The following is a 26,003-nucleotide window of genomic DNA, read 5'->3' on the forward strand; positions in this document are numbered from 1 at the left end:
GGTATGCTATAATTTTCTCTGTGGCAGAGTACTGATATCATTTTTTTTAGTTTAGCAGCTATTCCAGTTTTCCACAGATGAAATGTGAGGAGCCAAATCTGATTTTAAACGGTCACTTGAGACACATTTGAGACATATTCTATTATACTAGGTGTGAACTGAGAAATGAATGGTGACCAAATCTGGCTATACTTTATCTTTATCTGGACACAATATACTAGGTCTAAAACAGGAATGAAGAAGCAGAGAATTTAAAGGAGGTTTTTTTTTCTATTTTACTGCAGGTGCTTCTAAATGGTAAGCAGAAATAAGAATATAAATACAGCATTCACACACTTTCTAGAAGATACAAGACACTTACATCCACACATCAAAGGCATGTTTAAATCCAGTGCATTGCTCTTTCACTGTCATGCTTTAATCCTGATAAGAGCCCAAACACTGTGATGAATACTGCACCGCCTGCCATCCTACACTCCTCTCTAAGCCCCGAGAAAAATATTTACATATGTTCAATTAACATATTAACACTACCTGTGGATAATTTTTGTGTACTCAAATGCACAATGAAATATTTTACTCATTAGCATGGAGAAGATTCTGAGTGCTTTACTTAACTCACAGTCTGTCTCGCACTGAAGCTCATTTCAAACTCGCTTTTGAAATTAAGGTTGGACTGTATTTAACAGAGAACTTCACTGTGTTGTATATTAATGTCTCAAGGCTTAGTTTGTCTTAGTTGACACCTAAATGTGTCCTAATAATGACATTCTCAAGGTACTTCTCACATTGTGATATGAGAAATATTATTTTTTGTTGAATGGCATGTCTACAGTATCTATCCAAGTATTTTTCTCCACTCTCATTCTCCTGCAAAACCCTGAGGTGGAGTTTGTTCAGCTTGCATGTGTAGATTTTGACATCTTGACAGAAATCTTTTCACAAATCCTAAGAGACACACTAGAAGTCTGTTTAAAGTTCTGCAATATCCTGCATGATGTACAAAGGGACAATGCCTTACAGTGACTTTCTTTCTGAGCCTAATGCTGGAAAATCACTGCTTTTATCTATACCTACCTAACCTTCATGGCTGAAGTCGTTTGATGGGTGAAATTGCAGAGGGATTTAAGGTTTCACCTGGGTTCACCTAGTCAGCATGTATCATAAAAGGAGAAGATGGTTTAAAGATTGTGAATATTGGGTTGATTGTTTTACTAGAGAGAACCTGAAGTCAGACTGCTGTTGAGGCTGTGCAATATCTGAACAGAAGGATCCACTGTGACAGTGCCACTTTAATTTAACTGAGCTGGTACTGCAGCGGTCCTTATATACACACAGGATGGACACACATATGTCCACACATACACACATTATCGCTGTTTGTCAGCCTTTTTGCCCTAAGCTGAACACATACTCGCTGTCATACACTCACAGTCACCTAGTCACCTGAAGGAAGCAGACGGAGGTCATTTGGAAGATTGAAAAGGAGAGGTCAGCCGGTGTATTGTTTGATGTTACCGACCAGGTTCTTTTAGCCTGCTTTATGTGTACGTGTGTGTGTGCATGCTTTTGTTACCTCACTGGGATATAAACACAGACCCTGTCAGGACCAGTGGTCCTCTTGGGGACCAACACCCAGTCCTAATGAGGCAAAACATCATTTTTTTAAGGTCCTGGTTAAGGTTAGGGTAATAGTTTGTGTTAGGCTGTCCACAATCAATGGAAGTCAATGCAGTGTCCTAACAAGAAAACAAAAATATGTGTATAGAGATTAATTAACTATGTTATAGTTAATTAATCTCTATACACATATTTTTGACTAAAAGTGCAGACTACATTAAAAAAAATCATTAAAAGTCTGTTAGTTGGGCTGTGTACTGTACTAGCTGTGTAACATACAGTATGTTATATAAAGTTCTGACAGTTGCTTTGGATGACATAACACTTGCTAATGCTGAACCTCTGGAGATCATGAATATTGCCTAATACAATGTTAAAATCTTCTACATAGTTAATGTCACCTTGTAGGGGAATTATTGAGAAACATGCACAAGTATTAAACTGTTCGTTGTGTTCCACAAACAGTCTGCAGTGACATCTGTTTTTCAAACTCAACATGCGTGGTATTAAGACAGAAATATCAGAGAAGTTGAAACCTTCTTGAAAGGCTTTCTTCTTTCAAAACTCTGCAGTTTAGGGGTGATAAAGCTCATATCCTCTAGAAAATCAAAGGATGAAATGCGCCTCTTTGCACACTCTGAATTAAAGAAAAAGGACATAATTGTCCATTCACTGGGCCCAATGTTATTGTTTGAATAAAAGAGAGAATTTGTGGGAAATGGGGGCAGTGTTTTAAAAATACTGCAATGAAACATACATAAGCTGTCTTACTTTGGAATGAGTCATTTTTTTGTAAGCATAGATGTCACATGTTTTTAAATGAGCAATCTGTCATATTACAAGGTAAATCAATGTATACTTATGTATGCTGTTTATGCAGATCCAAGCCCTTGAGGCACCTCTGGTGTCACATGAATTGATATATCAAATATAAGAAAAGCATTTGACATACAGTGTATGTCTATATACTGTATGTGCATGTATGAATGTAGGGTGTGGTAGGGTGTTATTGCTTTAGCATCACAAATACTTGAGCAAATGATCAGGTCTTTTTAATCATCAGTCTACTCTTCATCACTGAATTGACTGAATCTATTTAATTTCTATAACTATATTCAGTTGATGCAATGTAAATGGCTTGTGGCACTGTACATTTGTACCTGGCCACAATCCATCTCCTAGACAACAACACAATTATTTATTTAGTGAAGCATTTATATTATCAGCCATTGTGATTGGCACAGCTGTTTCACAGATAATGTGGCTGGCTGTGAAGATAATGATTAATCACCATACCCATTCTATTTTTATCCCACTTCATCCATGCTTTTGCAAAGAAGCTTGCAGCATATATAAACAAAAGTATCAAGAATGATTGGATGGGTTCTCACTGTCTGAATGGCTGTACTTCATATTTGTGTGTGGCTTTATGTGTGTGTTTCATGCTTGTGTGTGCATATCTGTGCAAGTATATGCTGTTGCATGTGTATAAGTGTGTGTGTGTGTTTGTGTGTGTGCCTTTGTACCATACTGGTGGTAAACAGTGTGGGCTGTCCTGAGGGAGGAGTAGGCTCAAGGTCCCTGGTGAGGATGTCATCTTGTCTGACTGAGCCCACAGGGACAGGCAAACTCACAAGAGACTCACTCACTCTCTGCCTCATTGATTTAAATGCTGCAGATATTATGATGAACTGCAGCGGTTCACCACAGCATTTCCATCCTTCAATTGCCATTCAGTGAATATATCTATAGGAGCGTGTGGCTATACAGATTTTCTTGAGACAAAAGGCTGGAAGAGCAGAATGGCAGCCAAGGCCAGTATAGTTCTCTTTGTGACATAATTCCTTCATCTTGGCTTCTGACCCAGTTCTGTCAAACAGCCTCTGTAAGCTGCATCACAGAGCCCTACTGACACAGCTTTGCTATAACACCAAAGCCCACAGAGACACTAACTCCTGTTGATGCGACTTCAACATAAAATGCATTGGGACACAGCCAAACTTATGACTCACTATCACTAATATAAAGGTCCACATTGGTTCAGTAGAGTGAATCACCAACAACAGATGGAAAAGTCAAAACATCAGAGGATTATGCTTTTTAACTGGACATTTGCTAGATTTATTGAAGAGACTTTCTAAAGTGTTTATGAGTATGGTATAAATGCACCACCTGCAAGGCTTGAACAGGACCTCCATGCTTTATAAACTCGATCTGTGCCATCATAAAACACCATAAGCTGCTGAGGTACAGAGAGGAGAGGCGATCAGGATTAAGTGTAAAGTACTATGCTAAAACCACAAAAAAAGCATTAGAGATTACTGGCTGGAGAACAGTCTATTAAAATCACACTGCAACGCACAACATATAGCCATGCACAAGCCCCGTAAACAAACGTCTTACTGTGGAAAGGAACTTGTTGAGGTACAGTAATTGAAATTCAATTAAAATATTCTATAGAGTGAACCTGTTCCAACAGGCTGAAGATGAGTTAATGGGCTGCTGGCCTGGAGCATTGGATCTTTAATGACATGCTCCAAGGACCACGGCCATTAAAGAGCTATACAGTGGATATACAGCATGTAGTGTAGAACTTCATCACAGAAGTATTCTGCAGTCTAGGAGTAGCACTGCTTTTTCTCCTCTTGATAAGGTGTTTGTTTGTGTTTTGGCCAAAAAACTGAAAAACAGCCCTTTTAGTTTTTTTAGTTTTTTTTAGTTTAGTGTATCTATTTAAAGGGACAGTGTGCGTTCATGAACACTTCAAAATAAAATGTAAATGCACTGGAATTAGCTAAAATAGCTAGTTTTCATCCGTTGTCCCTTGGCAGGTCAGGACAGAGACCTGCCAAGTCAAGGCATTATTTTAAAGTAGGTGACAGGACACCCCCTCCCTTTTTTATCAGCGGGTGATGCCCTCTATTTATGTTGATGTTTGGTGAGCTGGCTCCATATTACATGGCAGATGATATTTACTTGAGTCTGAATTATGAATTCTCAACATAATGGCTTCACCTTTGCTTCTGGGAAATCAAAAGTGTAAATAACACATGAACCTGTCTGTAATCGGTCACATAAAACGATGATGATTGATAAGTGTAAATATAGAGCAGTACTTTGAAGGTTTCACATGTTGGTGACCGTGAATAAACATATGGATAAATAAGTGAGTCATTCACTCTATCAAATCCTCCTCCAATCTCTGCCTCCTATTTTGTCCTCTATCTTTTGGTCTTCCCTCCTACCTCTCTCCATCACTCTCTTTCCGTCTCCCTCACACATTCAGAGATTCACACAGAGATGCTAAAATTAGCAGCATCCATTTCTGCACCAGCACTGGCACCAAAGGCCTCCAAGCAGAAAGCAGGGGATGCATTAAAGACTTCATTAAGTAACATGCACGCACATCTGTGCACATGTGAGCGTGTATGTGTGTGCACGTGTCTATATGTGCACATATAGACATGTGCACGCACACACACACACACACACACACACACACACACACACACGCACACACACACACACACACACACACACACACACACACGTTCCTCTTGTATTCTCATTCATTCTTTCTTACTTGCACAAATACGTGGTTGGATAAATGCACGTACAATCATAGTGGCTCACACTGCACGCACAGAGACACACACAGAAACGCATGCTAACAAAGCAGGACATACTGGCCCGCCTCCTTCAGGGTGTCTGTTAGCCATTCTGCATGTTCTGTGTGCCTTCTTATGTAAACAGGTCACTCGGAGTTACTTCCATCCATCTGAATGAGAAAAACTGGCAGCAACATTGACTGGCTCAGTATGCCTACCCTCTTCCGCCTCATTATTGCCATTCATAGTGTAATAGCACATAGACTTCCTACGTGGATAGAGGATTGTACACATACACACTGCAGGATGCATGTGTATGAAACATGCATACATTAACATTAAATGTGGGCTTGTTCTGTGATGGTAGAGAAAAAAAACCCTCAGATGACCAAAGCGTTCTTACCTGCACTGAAAGTACAGTGGAGTACAATCAATTACTGGTGTTTCAGCTGAATAATTGTGTTGTGACTGATCGTTGTAGAAAGCAGTGAGCCATGATTAGAGTAATTAAATCCCCTGTGATTTCAATGCTTTCCTTTACATATGACCATTCATGTTGTCTTTTGTAGACATATGTTTTCGTATCATCGCTCACACATTTATGCATGTGCCAAATACATGCATGTGTCATGTGTTTTTTCTCTCTTTTTTTAACAAAATAAAGTGGTTAAATTAAAGTAGTAAACAGTCTAAATGTTTACTAATAGGTAGTCTGGGCAGTATAACCAGGCCAATATGTAATTTACTTTCCTATCAAAACTTTATGAGCCATGGGTTATGTTAGCCTACACTGCATGTATCAGTTGGCGTGTGATTGCTACAAATTCTGGAAAGAGAATTCATTAGTTGCACTTTCTAAAAGTAAAAATGCAAGCATGTAATGCATCTAATATACAGTCTGATGTGCATTACTTTTTTTACTATGGTAAATTCTACAGCCAGGCTGAAATGTTAGCTGTTCTATTTAGCCATGAGGTGCATGTTCAATGATAAAAATGTTTTTTAAATAATATAACATTATTCACTTTGGCAGCAGTCGCTTTCCCATGCATTAAAAATGACATGGAAACACTGGTTACACCACAACAATGTATTATGGGGAGGTTTAAAATTTCTAATGGGACAAACAGTCAGATATGAATCTCAGTGTATCATGCACCAAAGCATTTTAAAGATGCACAACAACAAACAACAACATTATTCTGCTCCAAAAATGCAGTATATATTAAAACTATGAGTAATACACTGTACCAAACACTAAAGTTGTGCCCTGATTTCCAAGTTTCAACTGGCACCATCTGTTTTTTAATGTGGTGTTACAAAAATCTATACAGTAAAACACATTATGTGGTTTACAATGTGTATGTTTCACCACATTGTCAAGTTGTTTATGAACTGTCAAACTCTTTCATATAACTACAAGTCTCCACAAAACCAAACCTACAACTCTTACAGCCAGTAGGACCTACAAGAAATGAGCAATTATTCATACAAAGTGCTCCTTTGAGGAACATGACAGTTATGTCCTCCTCCTGGCACGTGTCGCTGTGGGCGGGCAGTGATGTACTGACAAGAGTAGGGAAGAAGAGGCAAAGCAGGGGAAGAGGGTTCAGGCTCAAGGAGTGAGAAAGAGTGTGTATGTGACTGAGTGCATCCATGATTCTTGTATACTTTTGTAACACGGACACCCTCAGGCAAATCACACACACACACACACACACACAGACACAGACACACACACACATACATACACACACACACACACACACACACACACACAAACAAACATAAACACACACACTGCCCAAACCTGCTGTGACAGCAGTCAGTAACACCCTAGGTGGTCACATGCCCGGCTGCCCTGACTCAGTGCACATCCAAACACAAAGCCACAGTTTGATCCCTCTCTCTTGCATTATGTATATTATCCTCCATAAAAGACACGTGGTCTAAACTGTTATTGTTTGAATGTAATGCATATTGTCAGGGTTAATTTTATATAATATATATTGCTATATATATTACTATAATAAGATTTAGAAAATGTGCAACTTTTCTTCTCTGCAGTTAAAAAGGCATTTTATAACCTCAAGCATTAAACTTTGATAAGAATAAATACATGTTAATCTCAATGCTTTGTAATGTCTGCGTATGTTCTTTAATGTGCTGCAGAGGAGATAGTGCCATATTACAATTTTTTGGATTGATAATCACATTTGTATTGAAAACATTAATAGTGTCTCAGCTGTTAGTGAAAAACAAACACCTGGAAGCTCTAGATTTGTTTATGATGAAAGCTAAGTAGTCACTCCTCATTTATAAAACACATTATTTGCTTATTTACATTGTTTTCTTGTTGATCAGCATATTTCTGATTTTCTTAGATTTCACCTTACAGGATATACTGGGTTGGATTTTGTGCAAAATATGCTGTTCTGTGTTACAAGACAAAAAATAAATATAGAGGTCATTTTTCTTGCTGTCCAAACAAAGGAGCAGTTTCATACAGCATTGCCAGATGATGACATAAGGTTGATGAAAGGCTCGCTTTCAACATGTTTTCTTTTTTCCACTTTAGGGCATAGGAGGCAGAGAAACAAGCAGCAGCATCCTATTTATGACAGGCAGGCAACAGAAATCTGAGGATAAACTACTTAAACAATTCCACTAGGGTGATATAGAGTCCACAGATAGTCTGAACTGCCATCTCATTTGTTTTCAGTATCTATACCAAGGTATGGTGATTCATGTTACGAGAATATGGTGATTTTTAAATTATAAACATAAAATTGTGAAAAAGATTACGATTAGGGATTTAATATAAAATTCAGCTCACATAATCAAGACATCTTCCTGTTGATTTATAGCTGCTCATTATCTCACCACAGAATACACACCAATGCATGCATACACCTAGAATTCCACACCCGTCTCAATAAAATCTGATATATGGGCACATTTGTATGCATATACTCCACATACATTCGGTATGCTATTCCTCAGTAAAACCCAGATCATATTTAAATCTTTTCATATAGAAATGATATTCCATGTACAGAATATATATATGCTTCCTTTATACATATGTGTATATACTGTGTATCAAGACACACTGCAGATTTCACTTGGCACCTGGTTTCCATAGCAACTCAAGATGGCTTAGCAAGGAGGCAGCAGGTATCTGCTGTGTGGATGAGGATAAATCACCAATAAGCTCCTTACTGCCTTTTCTTTAACACACAGTATAAAGAGCATTTACAACTTTTGACCTCAATCACCCAGATTCCCTAAATACTAGCCCCTGTGCCTCTTCTGTCATCATTAGCCCAGAAAATATCCCGCCCTCTGTCATTTCTCATTCAACAAAGAGGTGGTTTGCAGGTGAAACTTGCAGGTGAAACAAATCTGTTGCACCAACCTAAATCATAAAGTGAGACAACAGCAGACCATAATCCCTAAAATAAGTTGCTCTGATTTCCCAAATCAAGTTAAACCCAAAACTGTGTCTTTCACACCAATAAGAAAGCCTTTGTCTATTAAAAACTGAATTTGACACGAAGGGATTCGACAAGCAAGATGAATTTGGTGAACTTAAGTATAGTGTATGCTGTGTAATAATGTCAAGTTGCATTATTTCTGCAATTTCGATGCATGATTGTGGCAAACTTGAGCTTGAGTACAACTATTGAGCAAAATGTCACACAAAATCACACAGGCACAGGCTGCAACCCTGCTGAGATCTCAAGTTCACAAACACACAGCAATTTTAACATTCATTCACAACCTCAGTCCCATTAATTCCCTTTTCTATTCCTCCCCCACAATATATCCTGATATCCTGTAGGTTTGATCCTGAAGCCTCCAACCTAGTTCAATAACCCCCAGAAGGCTTTTGCAGCCTTTTGGGAGGTGAGCAGGAAGAAGAGGGTCTGGGGATTTAAGTCAAAACCAACCTTAAGATGGTGAACATCTGTCTTCCTGCCAGCAGAGAAAATGTAAGATTTATTGCTTGATCACTAAGAGTCTCTGCTGTCTTTGGAAAAAGACTTACGCATGCTGACAAAATCTACACTAAACTAACATAAGAACACTAAAAGTGAATTATATTTTTGGGGCATATTTTAAATAAAAATGACTCATGACATTGGCTGATATGGAATGATGGATTTTCCTTTCTCAAACAATTAGTGATGTTTGATTTATGCTACAACATTACATATATGATAGTATATTAGTTCCTTCATATGGTGCAAAGGGAGTGACTGTAAAAATCCCTTTTTATTAATTCATTTTGCACACTGCACTCTTCTTATAAAGTATTTGCATTATTCAGTAGCAATGAAGTACCAGCCTGTGTATCTTCTCCATTTTAAATTAGACCATACAATTTGCAGCAGTTGTGTGCACGTTTGTAATCCCTGCTGTATGTCTATAATTATGGTAACTTTCAAGGTGAGAATTTTGTTTGATTCATGACTACTTTATATGTGCCACTGCTAAAGGTAATGTAGACCAATTATAATGCTTCCTACACATGTAAGTAACTAATCTGAACACTAAATGTAAATGTAACTCTGACTTTTAAATGATACACACATAATTGACAAGTATTGTCTATATTTGTGCGATTTTCTTTCTCATTTTGTAATACTTAACATGAAAACATTTGGACCTCATAGATATTGAAATATAGGAACATATACACACTTTCACACGATGCAAAATCCTGAATATCCCATCCGTTTTTTGATTGTGCCATTGATCAAATGTTTATCTCGATTAAAAAGAAGTTCCAGTTTCTCTACATTGATCAATGGCGCTAAAGCAGGGAAGTGTAATCTAGATAGGCAGTGCAGCTGACCACAGCCAGAAACAACTGATAAACACACTGACACTGGCCAATAAACAACACTCAGATCAATGGAGGAATAAAACGGTAACACTGCACCTGTTCCAGCGTAGCTATAGAGGAACAAGTGAGCAACATATTGGAACTAACTGCTAATTAGTGAATAGCTAACAAACAAGTAGTTACACTTTACCAACATACTATCAATCTTATCTTATTTGTCGTCAGTGCTCATTCACTTTCTCTCTGTCTCACACACGCGCCAATTGTTTGATCAGCACCATTACTCACCTTCCATTGCATACTTCATATCCAGGGCAAAGAGGACCCATGTGATCTCCGCACTGATCTTGCCCACATTCAGCTCCTGTGGAAACCTGGTAGAGTTGAAAGGGATTCCAATCAGACTCATTTCCGTATAATGACATGCTCGACTGGGTGGCCTGATGGCTTCGCCCAGCCTGAATCTCTAACAAAACGACGTAACAGATGTGCAAGAAGACATGGTTGGGGAATCTCATAATCTAATCTAATAATAATCCCCCATCATTTCCAAACCGGGTTTAACTGGGGCAGAATGGAGATGCATGTGCAGGGCTTTAAGATGAGGTAAAGTGCAGGAGGAAATGACATAGCAGAGAGAGAGAGAGAGCAGGGGAGGTAACTTATTTGGCAAGTATTCTGCTATTTTGAATACCTATAGATTTTCTGTCAAAGCTTGAATGTGAGATGTCAGTGGTGTAATTATCCGTATCTTAAGACAGTGATGATGGGGCCTTGGCCTGAGGAAGGTCAATTTATCTGGAAATGTTTTACTTTTGCTGAAGACCGCCCTGTTTCTAACAACAAACACATTTGTCTGACTATCTCTATTGAAACTATAATCATCTGCTGAGCCAGGGCACTCCCTGCAGAAACTAATGTCTCAATTGTGTGCACTCATTCACACACACTTTCCTCTATCTTCCCCAACCTTCAGCACATTCTTTTATGGAGCAAAGAAATAATAACTGAACCTAGAAGGCAGATTTATGCTCCTAGTGGCAACTGGACAAAATAAAACATGCCAGAAACAATTGCTCCCTCTATCATCTCTATCACTTTCAGAATCTTTCTCTCCATCTCGGTTTTTCTTCAATCTCATCGTGCACCCACGATATACTGTAGGCGAAGTAGACAATGAAAATCCTGCATGGCTAAATGAATGGAAACATCTATAGCTACTGTTCATGCCTGTAGATTATTTACAGTCTACCTCTGTGTAGTGAAATAAATGATGTAATATGCTTTACAATCTGTATGACAAGTATTTCTGGAAATAATCTCTTCAAGCCTCCTATCCTTTTACACTTTTAAAAACAACTACACCATCCAAATGTTATATTTACAAAATTGAAAACAATGAAATGAGTCAGTGTATTCAATAATTGGCTTGAGACAAGAACATAGAGCAAAAGACTAACTGTGTTCCCTCTGGCAGCAGCTCACACTATATAAAGGCAACAAGTCCACTCTTGGGTTTACCATGAAAAAGCATACGAATAGATGTCAGTCTGGAACTTGACCAAGGGAATGTGGAGGAAATGGGCATGAATATTGCAAATGTATCATTAGACAGTGTAGGAGAGAAAGCTCAGGGCATAAACAGAGTCGTAATAAGCATCGTAAATCAGCAAGAGGACAGAGAAAAGAGAAAGGAGGGTGGAGAGTGTGAGAGGATATGTATGAGCGAGACAGAAAGAAAATGTAGGTTGCATCTTATTCTATCAGAGGCGAGCTCCACTCCATTTTCATCAGGTCATGTAATTTGATTTTATTAACCAAATCTGATGGACACAAACGCCTTGTTCCTACCTCAACACATCACCACAACCAGCCCTCTATCCTGATTTTCTACACAGAAATCTCTCATCTGTTATATAATTCAGCATTACTGTGTTCCCCTTTTAGCCATCCATAGTACGACTCACATACAGAACAAAGCATTTTCAATGCTGGCTTCTCTGGCTGCCTCATAGCCTTAATGTGCACCACATTGCTCATTCATGTCTCCATAATTTGTGGATATTTTTTCAGGTTTAAAGGAGCTGATGGGCACCTCATATTTTCTGAAAGAAATAACTGAATAAATCTTGGCAATGAATATGAAATGAATTACTAGGACGCAATACTTTGAGAAGGATATCTCTCCCTCATTTATTTAACTCTGTATGATGAATACTGAAGCCTTAAAGGCAAATAAATGAATAAGAAATGTTAGTATTGTATAAATATGCAAATATGTAATCAGCATGAGCCGCATTAAAACCCCACTAACATATCAGCTGCTTACATGTCAACTCTTTTTTACATCAAATGCTGGCCAACCCTATGTCCAAGTGGTCAAGAATGGATGAGGCATAAAGCATACAGCATGCAGTCTTTGAGCATGCAGTACAAACTCTCAGCAACTCAATCTCTCAATATATTGGTATGTTTTCAGTGTGGTCATTTCTAGCTTCAAAGGCCCTGCAAATCAATCCTCTCAAATGGTTTCTTATTATAAATTATGCTTTTCTTCTTCTTCTATGCTTCTTTCTTCTTTTCTTTTGCATTCCATAATGTGTATGCAGGGAGAATACCTGCTTATTATGCTTTTTCTTTTTTCTTCTATGCTTCTTTCTTCTTTTCTTTCGCATTCTACAATGCGTGTGTAGGGAGAATACCTGCTTACCACAAATCTCAGCCAATAGTCACAAAGCAGCCTATAAATGCAGTTTGGGCATGCATTTGAGTGATCAGATTGCTTGTTAAAAACCACATATGGTATAATAAAGAAGTACATACTGATTAATGACTGGAGTGTAAGCCGTTCGGTCCTCATCGATTACAGAAACCATGAGAGTGATGAGTTTTGGCCAGAAATCCAGGTTCTTTATCGATGGACCCTGCTCCTCGCGAGGAAGGTCCTGCTTCCGGCTCTACAGAGAAGGAATTTAGGTAACATAAGCCAGAAGTCAGTATCAGTGTGCTGAGGCAGCAGATATTGGGAGGAGTTGCATGGGTTTAGGAGAAAGAGAGGAAGAACAGGGAGAAGAAGAGAACAAAGGAAGAGGGATGCTGTATACAATCAGATATATCAACACATTGTATATGTTCTGTACTGCATGTCAAAATGTCTTGCCTTGACAATTTTTATGCAATCAATGCTGTACTTGCAGTATAATTAACTAAACAGAACAGCAAGTACATGAATTCACTAACATGGCAGATGCTCACTGTGTAAGGACACCAACCCTGAATAACTGAACATTTTTAAATTATGCATGGTCATCAGAATATAGTGATTACCTTATTTATTTATCTATTTAGTGATTAACTTACTGTAGAGTATTCCTAGTGACATAGTCTACCATTCCAATGTGGGGCTCACATTACATATTCAAAAGCTATTGATGCATGCATCTAATTTGACCCTGTTAATACAGCCTCAGATAACAATGTCACTCACTATTACTTCCTGTGTATTAAGTGACAAATGCAAGCCAAATATTTGCTCTTGCTGCTATTTCATATTAAAAGCATTCAACCGTCAGAACTTAGTGTGGCTTTTACGGTGAAGCAGTCACAGGAAACGCAAAGCTTTCGTCACTGAGATAAGCACTGTGATCATCATCAAAAATGTGCCAATAAAACAAAACTGTGCCTATATTCTGCATTTTTCACCGGAGATCAGTTTTAAATATTGCAGGCACTAATGAAAGAAGGACCAGCCACAGTACATCTGTTAGATGAAGAGTTGCAGATTCAACTAATCAGCAAGGTAGCCAATTACTGTTTGGCCTACTATACATACTGCACAGAAGAAAGTAAAAAAAGAAAACACAGAAGGTGCAATGTACAACGTTTGAATTTCTCACAGAGGAAAGATGGACAATTTCTGTTACAAAGGTGACAAAGATTGTTTTGAGTGGAAGTGAGCCCAAAGGAAATGAGTGGCTCTCTTGTTGCATGCTATAGCAACTCTAGCTCATGTTTATGTTGCAATAAGAGTTTTCCAATGACACACTCCTGAACACAATGATATGTGAAATCAACCAGCACTGAAATCTTAAGGATTATCATTTCAGTTTGTTTTAGAAGCAAAATTGTCCTCCATTCAACATACCATCCTCCAATAGTTTGTGTCAAAGTGTGTGGTAGACATCTCTGGTGCTGTCTGGGGGTGAAAGGTGTTGAATCTAAAACCACTCACTGACACTACCATCTGTTCACTCAACATCAACTATAACCAAACTGTTCTTCTCCAGTCAGTGAACAACTGTAACAGTATTTCAGTTTGCTTTGAACATGTTCCACAAAAAGGAGGCAAAGCAACACACACACACAAAAAAGCACAGCTGAATGCACATACTGGAGTAAACTCAGCCAAAATGATAGATCTGTATCATACACCAACACGACTACATGAAAACACACCTGCACGCTTATTATTCACTCTGACAATGACAAATATAATGTATGACTGTGGACTGCAAGAGGACGCTATACAAATGCTTTCATTTCTGTGTGTAATTCTGGCTGATACAAAATGTATTTTAGATGAATATAACATTGTTTTAAAAATGAAACATGTTCAGATCCATTACTGAATAATTTAGGTTGAATTATTTAACGGTCTTCAGCATATTGACTTTGGTGCGGCACACAGAAGAGATGTTGTAGGAAGAGCTTGGGAAATGGAAAAGCAACATGAGTTCATTTATTCTCTGTACAATCCCTAGAAGCTAATCAATTCCTACAGTAATCAACTTGTGTCCAATGATGTTGATTCTTGTATTAAATATATTGTGATGCAAGGAGTGTAATGCTGTTGTGTCTGTTGTTGTAGCATTGCAGCTGGGTGAGCAATATAATTTAATATCGTAGGGGCAAGAAACACAGATATGGCTTAAAGTTGATTTTGTTGTTCATGTCAATCAAGGGCTCACTACTTGAATCATTCGGTTTGGGGCTGAAAAAGCTAAAGGATTTGTTGGTTTGTATTTGTGTATAAAACAGTCAATGTTGGCCCCCTCCTCCCTGGCTCAACAACACCAGAGCCAGAGGGAGAAGGGGAGAGAGATAGAGAGAGAGAGAGAGAGAGCGAGAGCAAGAGAGAGAGGGGGAGGGGGAGGGGGGGCAGCAGTGGTTGAGCAAGCTAGAGAGTTAGTGAATGAAGAGAGTAAGCGCTGCTGGCGAGAACAAAGCTTTGAATCAGATAAATAAAAGTTATTTTCCGATGGTTTCACAGCAGTTACATTCTGAAGCACAAATAACACACGCCCACACTTCAGCACAACCCTGTGGGAAAATGCAGCATTGCCAGATTTGGTGTGAATGCAGAGCTTAGTCCTGTCCACTGTGGCCTCTCTGTTCTGTGTGTGTGTGTAGCTCAGCTCCACTCTCGGTCAAGAAGACACACAGACCTGCAGCTCTTTATACATCCATGGCACAGAGACAGAGCAGGATGGAGCTGAGGAGATAGTGACTGAGACAGCGATGTAACCTGGTCGCTACACTTGGAGTCCTGATCTTATATCTTGCATGCGGTTACTGACTGGAGGCTACACACACATTGCCCAAAGATGGACATGAGAAACATCCCAAACATAGCAAAATAAATAGAAAATAAGAAAATACAGGCAGAAGGCAGGGTCTCTGTAGATACATACACCGTCACACACTTCTAGTGGGTCACAAGCGATGATTAAGAGGAATTATTTTTCTGTTTTAAAAACATTGTTTTAAAGTAAAATCATATGCATAAGCATATTATGCCTTTAAGTCTATCATCTTGTCTACCAGGGTAATGAAAAGAGGTTACGTATTTCATGGGAGGTACCATCATTGAGTAAAAGCCCATGAATTTCTGATTTGTATTTTCACTTGTGTTTGCTATGTAGTAAGACATAATACACAGTAAATGCAACAGGGAGGCAGTTTGAGCTGTATACTCCATGTAACATAGTCTCAATTTAAAGACTGCTGTTTACCTGAGTATACAAACAAGTCAATTATCTACAGTATGTGAATGAATTAGTGAAAACTAAATCAGTGATTTACTGTATGAGTTTATATCAAATCAACAAAGATACACTTTATTTTGGCTCCTGATCCATAGTCAATGAAACTAGAATTGTAACGCTTGGTTCATACATGAAGATACAACATAACTGTGAGAGGGGTTGACCATCAGGGGGAGGTATCCTACTATATGCAGGAAGGTAAATTTCTATGAAATTAATGGCATGAATAATGAAACAAGTGCATCTGCAGGGGGTGAGTCAGCTATGCAAAATCTGTCTGTGCATGTGTCTTTGAGTGTGTGTGTGTGCACGTACAAAACTGTACGCGTCTATCAAGGACACTGAAGGTTGTGTCACCGCTACTAAATCGGATGCAGCATGCGTCCTGTTAAAATGTAGTGTAGAGTCCCTTTGCTCATTTGTATTCACCTCAAGCAGGTACAAACACATTGTTAAAGGTGATTAAGTAGCCTGCCGTTCTTTTTACAGTCGACAACACACCCGTGGGATTCACTCTAAGTTATACTGGGAGGTGAATACTGTACTGAACCAAGAGGGCAGTGTAGTCTCAACTACTTCCAGTGCACAGGGGTGGTGGGGGCACTAGCAGCAATATTCATAGCAGTACATCTCTCCTCTAGAGGGTAGCTAGTGGTTTATGTTTATTGTTTAGTACTTTCAGTCCCTGTGTGGGGGAAATCAGCATTAGCATACAACTGGCTCCTCATCAATTTTCACAATGTGACACAAATTACAGAGTCTCTGATTGAAGGATGCTCCTGGAGAATGTGATCAAATTCCCAAGAGAGCGAGAAGTGAGTAGGACTGGAGCTGTTCCTAAGCATGTTAAAGAGCCATGCAAAGAGGGTGTATGTGTACATTTTATATGGAGAAATAAAGCACATAGCTACATATTCTGAAAATAAAATCTTCTTCAAACATAGTTAAATCTACCACTTGGGTATCATTGGCAAATATGTGATAGTATCAATGAGAGATACTTATCAAATCAATTTGAATTGCTTGCTCTGTAACAAGTGGAGAATTTTCCTCGTTGCTCCGTGGAGAGTGTACACGGCTGTCAACGATCACCAACCCCACTCTTCAAAACCAGATTGCTTTTTTAATCTCCTTACTTATGCATCGATATTTGCATAATGCACAAGCATGTATATAGGGGAATGTGAATTTTAATAGGTATTTCTGGTCTGTGCACCATCATTGCCAATCCACATTCTATCACTGGATGAACTAGAACAAAATTATGGTTCCTTTCCTTTTCCTTTTCCATGATTCCTTTGCCCTCTTTCCACTTCTTCCCTCTTCTTGGTTTTCAAAATCCTCCCTTTCCTGCCAGGATTTAAGAAACTGTTAAACTAGATTTCCCCTGCCCCTCCTCCCCTGACTCATTTTATGCCCAGGCAGACGCAGAGAGCTTTGTTGTTGTGTTACGCAACATGCCTGGGATATTTCACTGCCTGCCTGGCCACCGTGTCAGCGCTTGTGTCGCCACACTCCGTCACTGTTACCAACTGGAGAATTGGGGTCTGAAATGTGTTCTATTTGCTGAGTCAAAGGCTACCAAGTGAATATAAACATACATAATTTATTGTCACAGTGAGGTTTGCTTTGAGGTGAACCTGACCTCAATATTGTAGTATTTATTTGTTTGTATGTTATTGTGTTGGGTGTAGGACAAACTGCTCCAAACAAATTGCCTCTAGTGGGATTAATAAAGTTGTTTGTTTTATATTGTATTGTACTGATTGTCTTTTACTTCTGTCGTAGAGGAAGCATTGATAGAGAGGCTGTCTGCTGTGAAACTGTGGTGGACGAAGATGTAATTAGTCAAAGTGTCTATCTCCCCGGTTTGGTAATTGCTTACAACCCCTCAGGCTGTTTAAACAAAGGAAGCTTATTATTCAACTTTTGAGCGGATTGCACACTATTACGCCCTAAAAAGACATTATCTTCTGTGGTGTGGCGGCTATTCTCCTTGGGAAGTAAACCGTTAAATAATCAGGCGGAGCTGCTTGTTGCCTGATTATTTACTCAGGTGAGGCCAGTGCACATGGAAATCCATATGTGTTGGAGAAGCAAACCTAACTGAGGACTGGGTGATGTTGTGTTTCTTGAATATGTAAATAGGAAACACTGTATTGTCTCCATATCAGAACATGCCTCCAGCTTCTTCACAGCATGCCAATGATATTCTATTCTATTTATACATGATGAAGTAGCATGCTTTCAACTTCTTTTTTGCACTCATACATTATCCGTCTGCACACTTAAGAGCCAAAAAAGAGCCAAAAGCAGTTGAGATTCACATCAGGTAAGTACTGCCCCAATGCTTCGCTGCTTTGATATGGCTCTTCACTCTGGACTCTCCCTTTCTAAGAAGGTTGAAGTCTTTCATGCAAAGTTTGCAATAGACATAGCAAGCCTTTATTGTCTGGTAAATGTCAGACACAATAAATAACCTATTGATTTCTGGTCATGCTGGATTGAATTTATATTTTCCCAGCATTGTCACACATCTTCAAATAGCACACCGAAGCGTGGTGTCAGCTTTATGGCAGACTGAAGGTGATACATGATGAAGGAATGAGGTGAGAGAGGGGTACCCGCTACAGGCAGAAAACTTCAAAGAGTTTTCATGTTGAGCTTCTGACAAGTGAATCAGGAGCAGAACTGAAGTAACAGTATTAAGAATTAATGACTTTTTAAGGATGGGCCATTAAGGGAAGATTTTTTAAGTGTCTAGTGACATCAATTTACGCACACATCATCATGCTTAAACAACTGAAGGTGTGCTATGAGCAAGTAGTGAGTTCATAAAGACTGTTTAGTTTCGGTTATCTAGTTAATATTCGTTGTTATTGAGTTCAAAGAGTTCATTCATCAAATCATGATTTAGAAAAGTAGAACATCTTCACCAAAGAACCATCATCGTAACAAACATATGCCACAGGTCTAGGCTTGTTTGTAATTATCCTGTGTTTAATATCCATGAAATACACATTTTCTTGCTGAATAATATATATTTTCTGTTTGCTTGCTATGGATGCACCAGTGGTGGGCAAGGTTATGGCTTCCAAGCCCAACAACAACCACAATCAAAGACACAAAAGAACACTAAAGCTGAACAGGTGGCAGACATGTCTCATTCTGAAACAGGGTGAACAGATACAACCTGCATCAATATTCAGCTTTAAATCAAATGCTGTAGAATGCACAAATGCTGGCTGACTAAGCCACAAACTATTTTAAAAAAAATTGAGGTGAGGGATAAGCATTTGGGAAGGATTGTGACCAGCTAACAATTCACATCTACAATAAAAGAAAAAAAAACATCAGAGAGTTATAATTTGTCTCATTCTTACAGGAGTTTCAATTGCTCTCTTAAACTGTCATACTTGCTGTGAACAGCTTCAACGAGGACACAAGGCGCTACTGAAATCAAAGTAAAAGCAAGTAAAAGCAGGTTTCTTCATCAGATCTTTAAAAGGAGCTGCATGTCGCCATTGTATACGTTGAGCCAAGCATCAACAAGGAGCTGTTGGTAGTTGGCAAGGCTGAGGACTGAGATGCCAGCTGCAATTACATTACTAACTGTGCAGGTTTGCAAGTGCACAGCATGAGGAGGTATGCAGATCCCGGCATGAGAACTATGCAGCCTGAATTTGATTAGACTAGAACACTATCCACAACTACAACCTGGTACCTCACCCGCTTCTTGATATTTTTGACACAAATGAATGCGCACAAAACTACAGTTCCGTACAGAGCTTCTCCTCCTTAACCAGCATTTTAACTCGATTGTGTTTGTGTATAATTTGACTGCAGATTAGGGTTTCAAAGACAGATGTAGAGAAAATCAAAGTAAGGAATCATGTTGAAGTGATGCATCATTCAGTAAGTGAATCATTACATCTGCAAGACTTAATGAGAGAAATACAGAGAGATCTCAAGCTGGCAGCTGTTCACTTTTCACATGACTGAGGATTACCGCTGTTCTTCATGTTTTCCTGTGCCACAAAAGTCTGACTTCCTTGAGCTGAAAAGGTACATTGTGACAATCAATAGGATGCAGAAGCTGTTTACCTGGTCGAGGAGTTGATTGTAGAGTTCATGACAGTTATCAAAAATGTATTTGTATGTGGAGTCCAGACACGCTTTCACGCAGTCCTTCACCACCTGACTGGCTCTAGGTGGACTCTGGAGCTCTTGTACCTACACACACAAACATACATACATGATTTAAGATAGGTATGCTTTCAGGGCTGGATGTTATTTTAGGTCTCACAGCAGAAAGAAACCAAAATCAATGACAGATACATTATCTTAAATGCATTTCTATGTACCATCCATCAGTGGCGTGATAATGTAATAATATCATGTTGCATGGTTGAAATATTTATACTAAGATAGCACTACCTTGAGGAAAAATGGACAACCTACTTACATCTATTATGTATATTATAATTGACATGTGGTCAGACTGGCATTTAGGGTGTGTATGTGCACTTCGTATTGTAACACAGTACCTCCTGTGAGTGAGCTGCAGTGGTTATACACAGTAAAGCTCACCATGGGCATGGCACAGAGTGAGAGCTTTGGTAACCTAAAGTGACAGGTTTCATTCCTTTGCTCACAGCTGCCATCTTAGCTATGCCTCAGTGCTCCAACGCTACACCCCCACTCCCACCAAAAGAGAGCTGAATGGGGTTGAGCTTTTATATATAGCGGGAGACAACTCGGCATACTGTTGAGAGGGGGGGGGCAGAGCTGGAAGCATTTAAAACATAGAGGCTTACTGTAGTATGGAGGTCAGCCCACATTACTCAAACACATGCAGCTCCATTGCATGAGCCTACAGTCATGAATTTGTACAACCATAAATCTGTTGGTTTTGAATGGTCAGTTGTGTTGAGGGGGGGACAGCTTTCAGGAATTATGAGATTGAATTGATTTCACCTAAATGAAACGTGCCTAAAATCAATCTGGGTTTGTGTTTATGAGTCAATGTTGGGAGATTTTATGGCTATGACCAGTATTGAAGGCGTCTCAGTCGAGGGTGCAGCACTTTTGTGATAAAACATTTTAAGTGACGAAACACATCTTAGAGATCTACAAAGGTTAATTACTGTTGTGCTCCTTCATCATTTATTACAATGGTTATGTTTCTTTCTCTGCTCCCTCATCATCCTTCAGGATATTCCAAACCCATGAGCTCACACATATGTGCACACACAATACCTTCATCCTGAAGAAAGTGATGCTGGTCAGCAGATCGACAGTGGACTTCAGGTCTTGGAGACGCTCTGGGTTTCCTGCAGGGAAATTATCCTGATGAGAGAATGAGAAAGAAAGAAGAAGATAACATGAGGAGAGAGGATATCTTGTAAGCAGCCTTTCAACGTCACACACCGCCCACCCCAACACATCACATCGTGTAGGCCAAAACATTGAAATTGATTACAGAGCGACGCCCAGCAATCATAACGAAATGACTGTCTGTCTAATCGTTTAGTGGACAAGGGAGGTCTCTGCTGATGAAAACCTCTATTTCAGGGCCATGAAGTCATCAGGCAGCGCAGAGCACCGTGACGGAGAGCATATAAAGCCCTGACAGCCCTGAGGAAAGGCATCCCTGCCCCATACATTATACCTACTTCTCCTACTCTCTCACTGCTCTGCAATACAATTTTGTTTGTTTTCAATCCCTCCTCTACCTTGTCAATAAATGCACACCGGAGATTAAGGAAATAGAGCAAAATGTTCACAGCCTGCAGGCTTGACAGCACAAACACAGGAGAGGTCTATCTGAGATCATGGTCCATCAGCAGAAGCATAACCCGTCTGACATCTTTAGGACGTGAGCAGCATAAAAGTTTTTATTGGATTGATAAATGATTCAAGAGAACCCGTTTTCCAAGAAATAAAAACAAACGGATAAAATAAAAACCCACATGAGCATGTGTTGTGCAAACCAACAGAGGAAAACATTTTCGGGTGGCCTCTTAATGATTCACTGACAGTCAGCTGCCTACTGAGAGCTCACACGCAGGTTATTTTCTAGATCGATGATTAATAAGGAAAAGTTTAGGGGTGAAAGTGTAGTTCCCAATACAGATAAACACCCTCCAGGTAAACAAGCTTGACACATCCTGCACAAACAACCGTGGACGAGTTATACTCTATTTGGCTGCCTATTTGAAAAAAAGAGTCAGTTTGGAGTACGTTTTTGCCTCACACATATTGTAGTTTACATCAGTGCCTTTTAATATTAACAATTCAGCTGTTCCAGAATTTCATCATTTGTTTCTAGCAGGAAATGTATTGCATTTAAATTTTAAAACATGATTTAAGAAGCTCAAGCATCCTATCTCAACCCGGCCCCGTTCCTTTTAATATAAATCCCTCAATTCCAGGGAAATAAAAGAATTTTCTCACAGCCACTGCACCGACACCAGTCTCATTCCCAGCATGGAGCACATAAGTGCCATCAGTCACTTCCTTCTCTTTCTCTGCTGACACTGAAATGTCTCTTACAATAACCACACATACATGTAGCCTTCAAACACAAGAGAAACCATCTGTCCCCTTGAAACATGGATTCTACATCTTCCACTGTAACCTTGAATGTCATCATTGATACACCTGAAATAACCGTGCTGGAACGTTACAATAATAAAAATGTGTTTTATCTGTTTATTTTTGGTGTAAGTATTGCAATTTTTATCAGTGAAACCAATTATGGCTTTTTTGCTTTTTTCCTGAAGTAATATCAAACTAATCTGTGCCTTATTGTTTCTCCAATGGAAGCACACTTTCATCTAAGAGAAGAAAATTCTCCCTAGAAAAAACTGAGAGTTCACACAGAAAGAAAAAGAAAAAAACCTGCAATTTCCATTTCATTCATTTCCATTTGCCAGTATACCTTTCACTGATAGTGGAGATATGATCTATTTAGTTCATTTTAAGTAACTTAGTTGAGTTTACGTTTGAAATTAAATTATTCATTCAAATTGTAATGACAATAATGTCTTACATAGAAAAACACTTATAGAGTGGCATTTTTATGCGAAGTATTTTCTGACATCAAAAGGTGGTCTAGCTGTGTAATTACAGTGACTGAAGTCATGAAAAGTCAAGTGCTCACTAACACTCATTACAGTTGATGCAGAGGAGGTAGGTGGGTTATATCACAAAAACAAAATGTCTGCATCCAATCTAATTTGATATTTAACAACCTGCTTTGATTGAAGATGGCAATAGTTCATATTATTGAAAGCAGGTAACAACTGAGCAGGATTTGTCTAAATGATAATTACAGCTTCAGTTTTGGTTGCTTAAACAGGTTAAAAACAGCAGTACAGTGTTAATTACAGAACACAGGGAACTGAAAATTGTAATTTACCTCCTCTCAGTTTTTGACAAATACCTAACCTAACTATGAAATTGCTAATGTAAGCACCTATTTTCAGATATTTCCGTCTGTCTTCTGTCTGTAGAAACACTATTTTGTGACAAACGAGAACTTTGTCTAGCGTAACAGCCCTTTCTGTGTGTCTGAAAATGGAAAAGACCAGAAATGAAAACACCAACTTCACCAGCAGAAAAAAAGGAAAAGAAACAGATGTATTGCCCAGAGGCTGACATGCACACTAAAAAAAAATATCCAAAAGTAGAGACAACATCAGCACTGCCCTCTAAAGATGACAGGAAGCCCATTATGAGATGGGACGAGTGAGTGATGCAGATGAGCTTTTACTCTTTTTTCTTTATTCTAGTCTATATTGAATATTACGCTGAGACAGTGTCTACATTGAGTAAAAAGCCCCCAAGTTTTATTTCATTCAGAATGGGCAATTGTAACTGCAGATTACATAATGTCATGCATAATGGCTAAAAAAGTAGCTGCTTAAACACCAGGCAACAAGTGAGGTAGTGCAGGTAATCATGTGGAAACAGAGATCAAAAGCAGTCATGCACTGAAGGGCACTGGATGCCAAACTGCCAGAAGAAAATTGCTCTGGTCACACTCCGATCATCCTGAACTAAGGCATATGCCACTGTTTGTGGGTTTGTGTGTCTACAAAATGTATAAGTTGTAGTTATCATGTACATTGAAAAACATTTCTGATGAATTGGCTGTAGCATTACATCATGTGATGCTAGAAACACACTATTCATGTTTCTGTGTCTTAATATTTTCAAAAGCAGCAAAACGTTTTTTAGATTTTGAGTCCTGAGTCTCTTCAATTAGTTTTTTTTCATAAGGGTGGCCAGAGAGGTCCCTGATCTTCTGCATTCTGGAAAAGGTGATACTAGGTTTTCTATTGTTTTTACATTGTCATACATTTCAAAGAGCTAACACTGAATTATGCAGATTTTGCTCTGTAAAGGAAAAGATTATACGAGCAACAATGCAGATCCTTCATTGTTCTCTATACTGTACATTTTCATCCTCTGGAAATTAGAAAATCATTTTTGTCTGCCATGTGAAGATGACAGGGGCTGGTTGCACGCTTCTGCAGCAAGTATATAGTGTTTGTGCTGTAGAGAAACCTTCTGGATTTAAACTAAGAAATATACTCTTGTTTGTGTTATGCCTCAATGCCTCCATTAACGGCTCAGTGCAACTGAATATGACACAATCCTGTAGCAGAGAGAGACAGGTATAGTATGGAACAACTGTTTTACTGTATTTTTCCACTGAAGGAGGCAGCATAAAGGGCTCCACCACAGAAAGGAGCAAACCAGTTGTTTGCATGAAGTAACCTTTTCTCTAAAGGGCCACTGCTGTACTGTACACAGCTCAGTTTTTAGAGAATAGAGCACAAATCCCAGGGGACCCTAATGAAAAAACATCACTTCATATCAAACTGTCAGAACTAAGGCAACACCCCAAATCCCTTGCAGTGTGCTCTGAATACTGAGCTTTTATGTCCGACCCTTAGAAACCTGCAAATCCCAGCTGGGACAGACTGGATATACAAGGTTTCACTGTGTATCAGGGACTGTTAGAGTAAAGTTTAAAGGGAAGAAACGCATATGTAGCAGAATGTAGAGTGACAGCGGCACCCTTGCTCCCTCTCTGCTGATTCAAGCTCTCTGTTTTACAAAAGCAAACTCAATCTCCCTCAGAATGTCATTATAGGGAAATCCATACGGTGAACGGCAGAGCAGCCCGATCTGAATCTTATTACTGTCCAATAGTGGCAGGCCAGCTCTTTGGGACGGCTTCAGAAAGTGAGAGAATGCGAGAGACTATGATGTGTGTGTGTGTGTGTGTGTGTGTGTGTGTGTGTGTGTGTGTGTGTGTGTGTGTGTGTGTGTGTGTGAAGCACTGGCCTGTGGCAGTCTTGACAGGAGAGCAGCAGGCAGTGCTGGCAGGTGAAGCCAATGTGATATTCTGTGACTTCTCTCGGTGAACATGTCATCACCAGATAGCCAGGCCATCTGAAAATAAGAGGCCATCTCTCCTTCACTTAACCCTCTCTCTCCTTTTCTCTTGACCACCCACCATACCTTCTTTCATTATTCATCTGTTTCTCTTCTCTATCTTTCCGACTCTCTCCCTCTTTGTTTCATCTACTCCTCTTTCCACATTTTCTTTATCCCTCGCTCACTGTCTTCTGTCTTCTCTCTCTCTCTCTCTCTCTCTCTCTCTCTCTCTCTCTCTCTCTCTCTCTCTCTCTCTCTCTCTCTCTCTCTCTCTCTCTCTCTCTCTCTCTCTCTCTCCCTCCCTCCCTCTCTCCCTCCCTCCCTCTCTCTCTCCTCATTTATACTTCTACTTGCTGTCCTCCTCTTTCTATTTTTTCCATCATGCAGCTATGATGGGCAGTCAGCAGGATCTGCTGCTATCAGGGT

The 26,003-nt window shown here is 39.3% G+C and overlaps 1 protein-coding gene across 1 annotated transcript in view; it reads right to left on the bottom strand.

Annotated features, from left to right (window-relative positions):
* LOC128355943 (protein unc-13 homolog C) overlaps positions 1-26,003 on the bottom strand; it is a 96,110-nt gene that overhangs the window by 28,556 nt on the left and 41,551 nt on the right. Inside the window, exons 15-18 of the mRNA XM_053316371.1 lie at positions 21,384-21,473; positions 20,229-20,357; positions 12,904-13,037; positions 10,369-10,454 (exon numbers count right to left, since the gene is read on the bottom strand). Coding sequence (XP_053172346.1) covers positions 10,369-10,454; positions 12,904-13,037; positions 20,229-20,357; positions 21,384-21,473 — 439 coding nt within the window. The remainder of the gene's footprint in view (positions 1-10,368; positions 10,455-12,903; positions 13,038-20,228; positions 20,358-21,383; positions 21,474-26,003) is intronic.

Source organism: Scomber japonicus, chromosome 1 (assembly GCF_027409825.1).
Source record: "Scomber japonicus isolate fScoJap1 chromosome 1, fScoJap1.pri, whole genome shotgun sequence".
NCBI classification, from domain to species: Eukaryota; Metazoa; Chordata; class Actinopteri; order Scombriformes; family Scombridae; genus Scomber; species Scomber japonicus.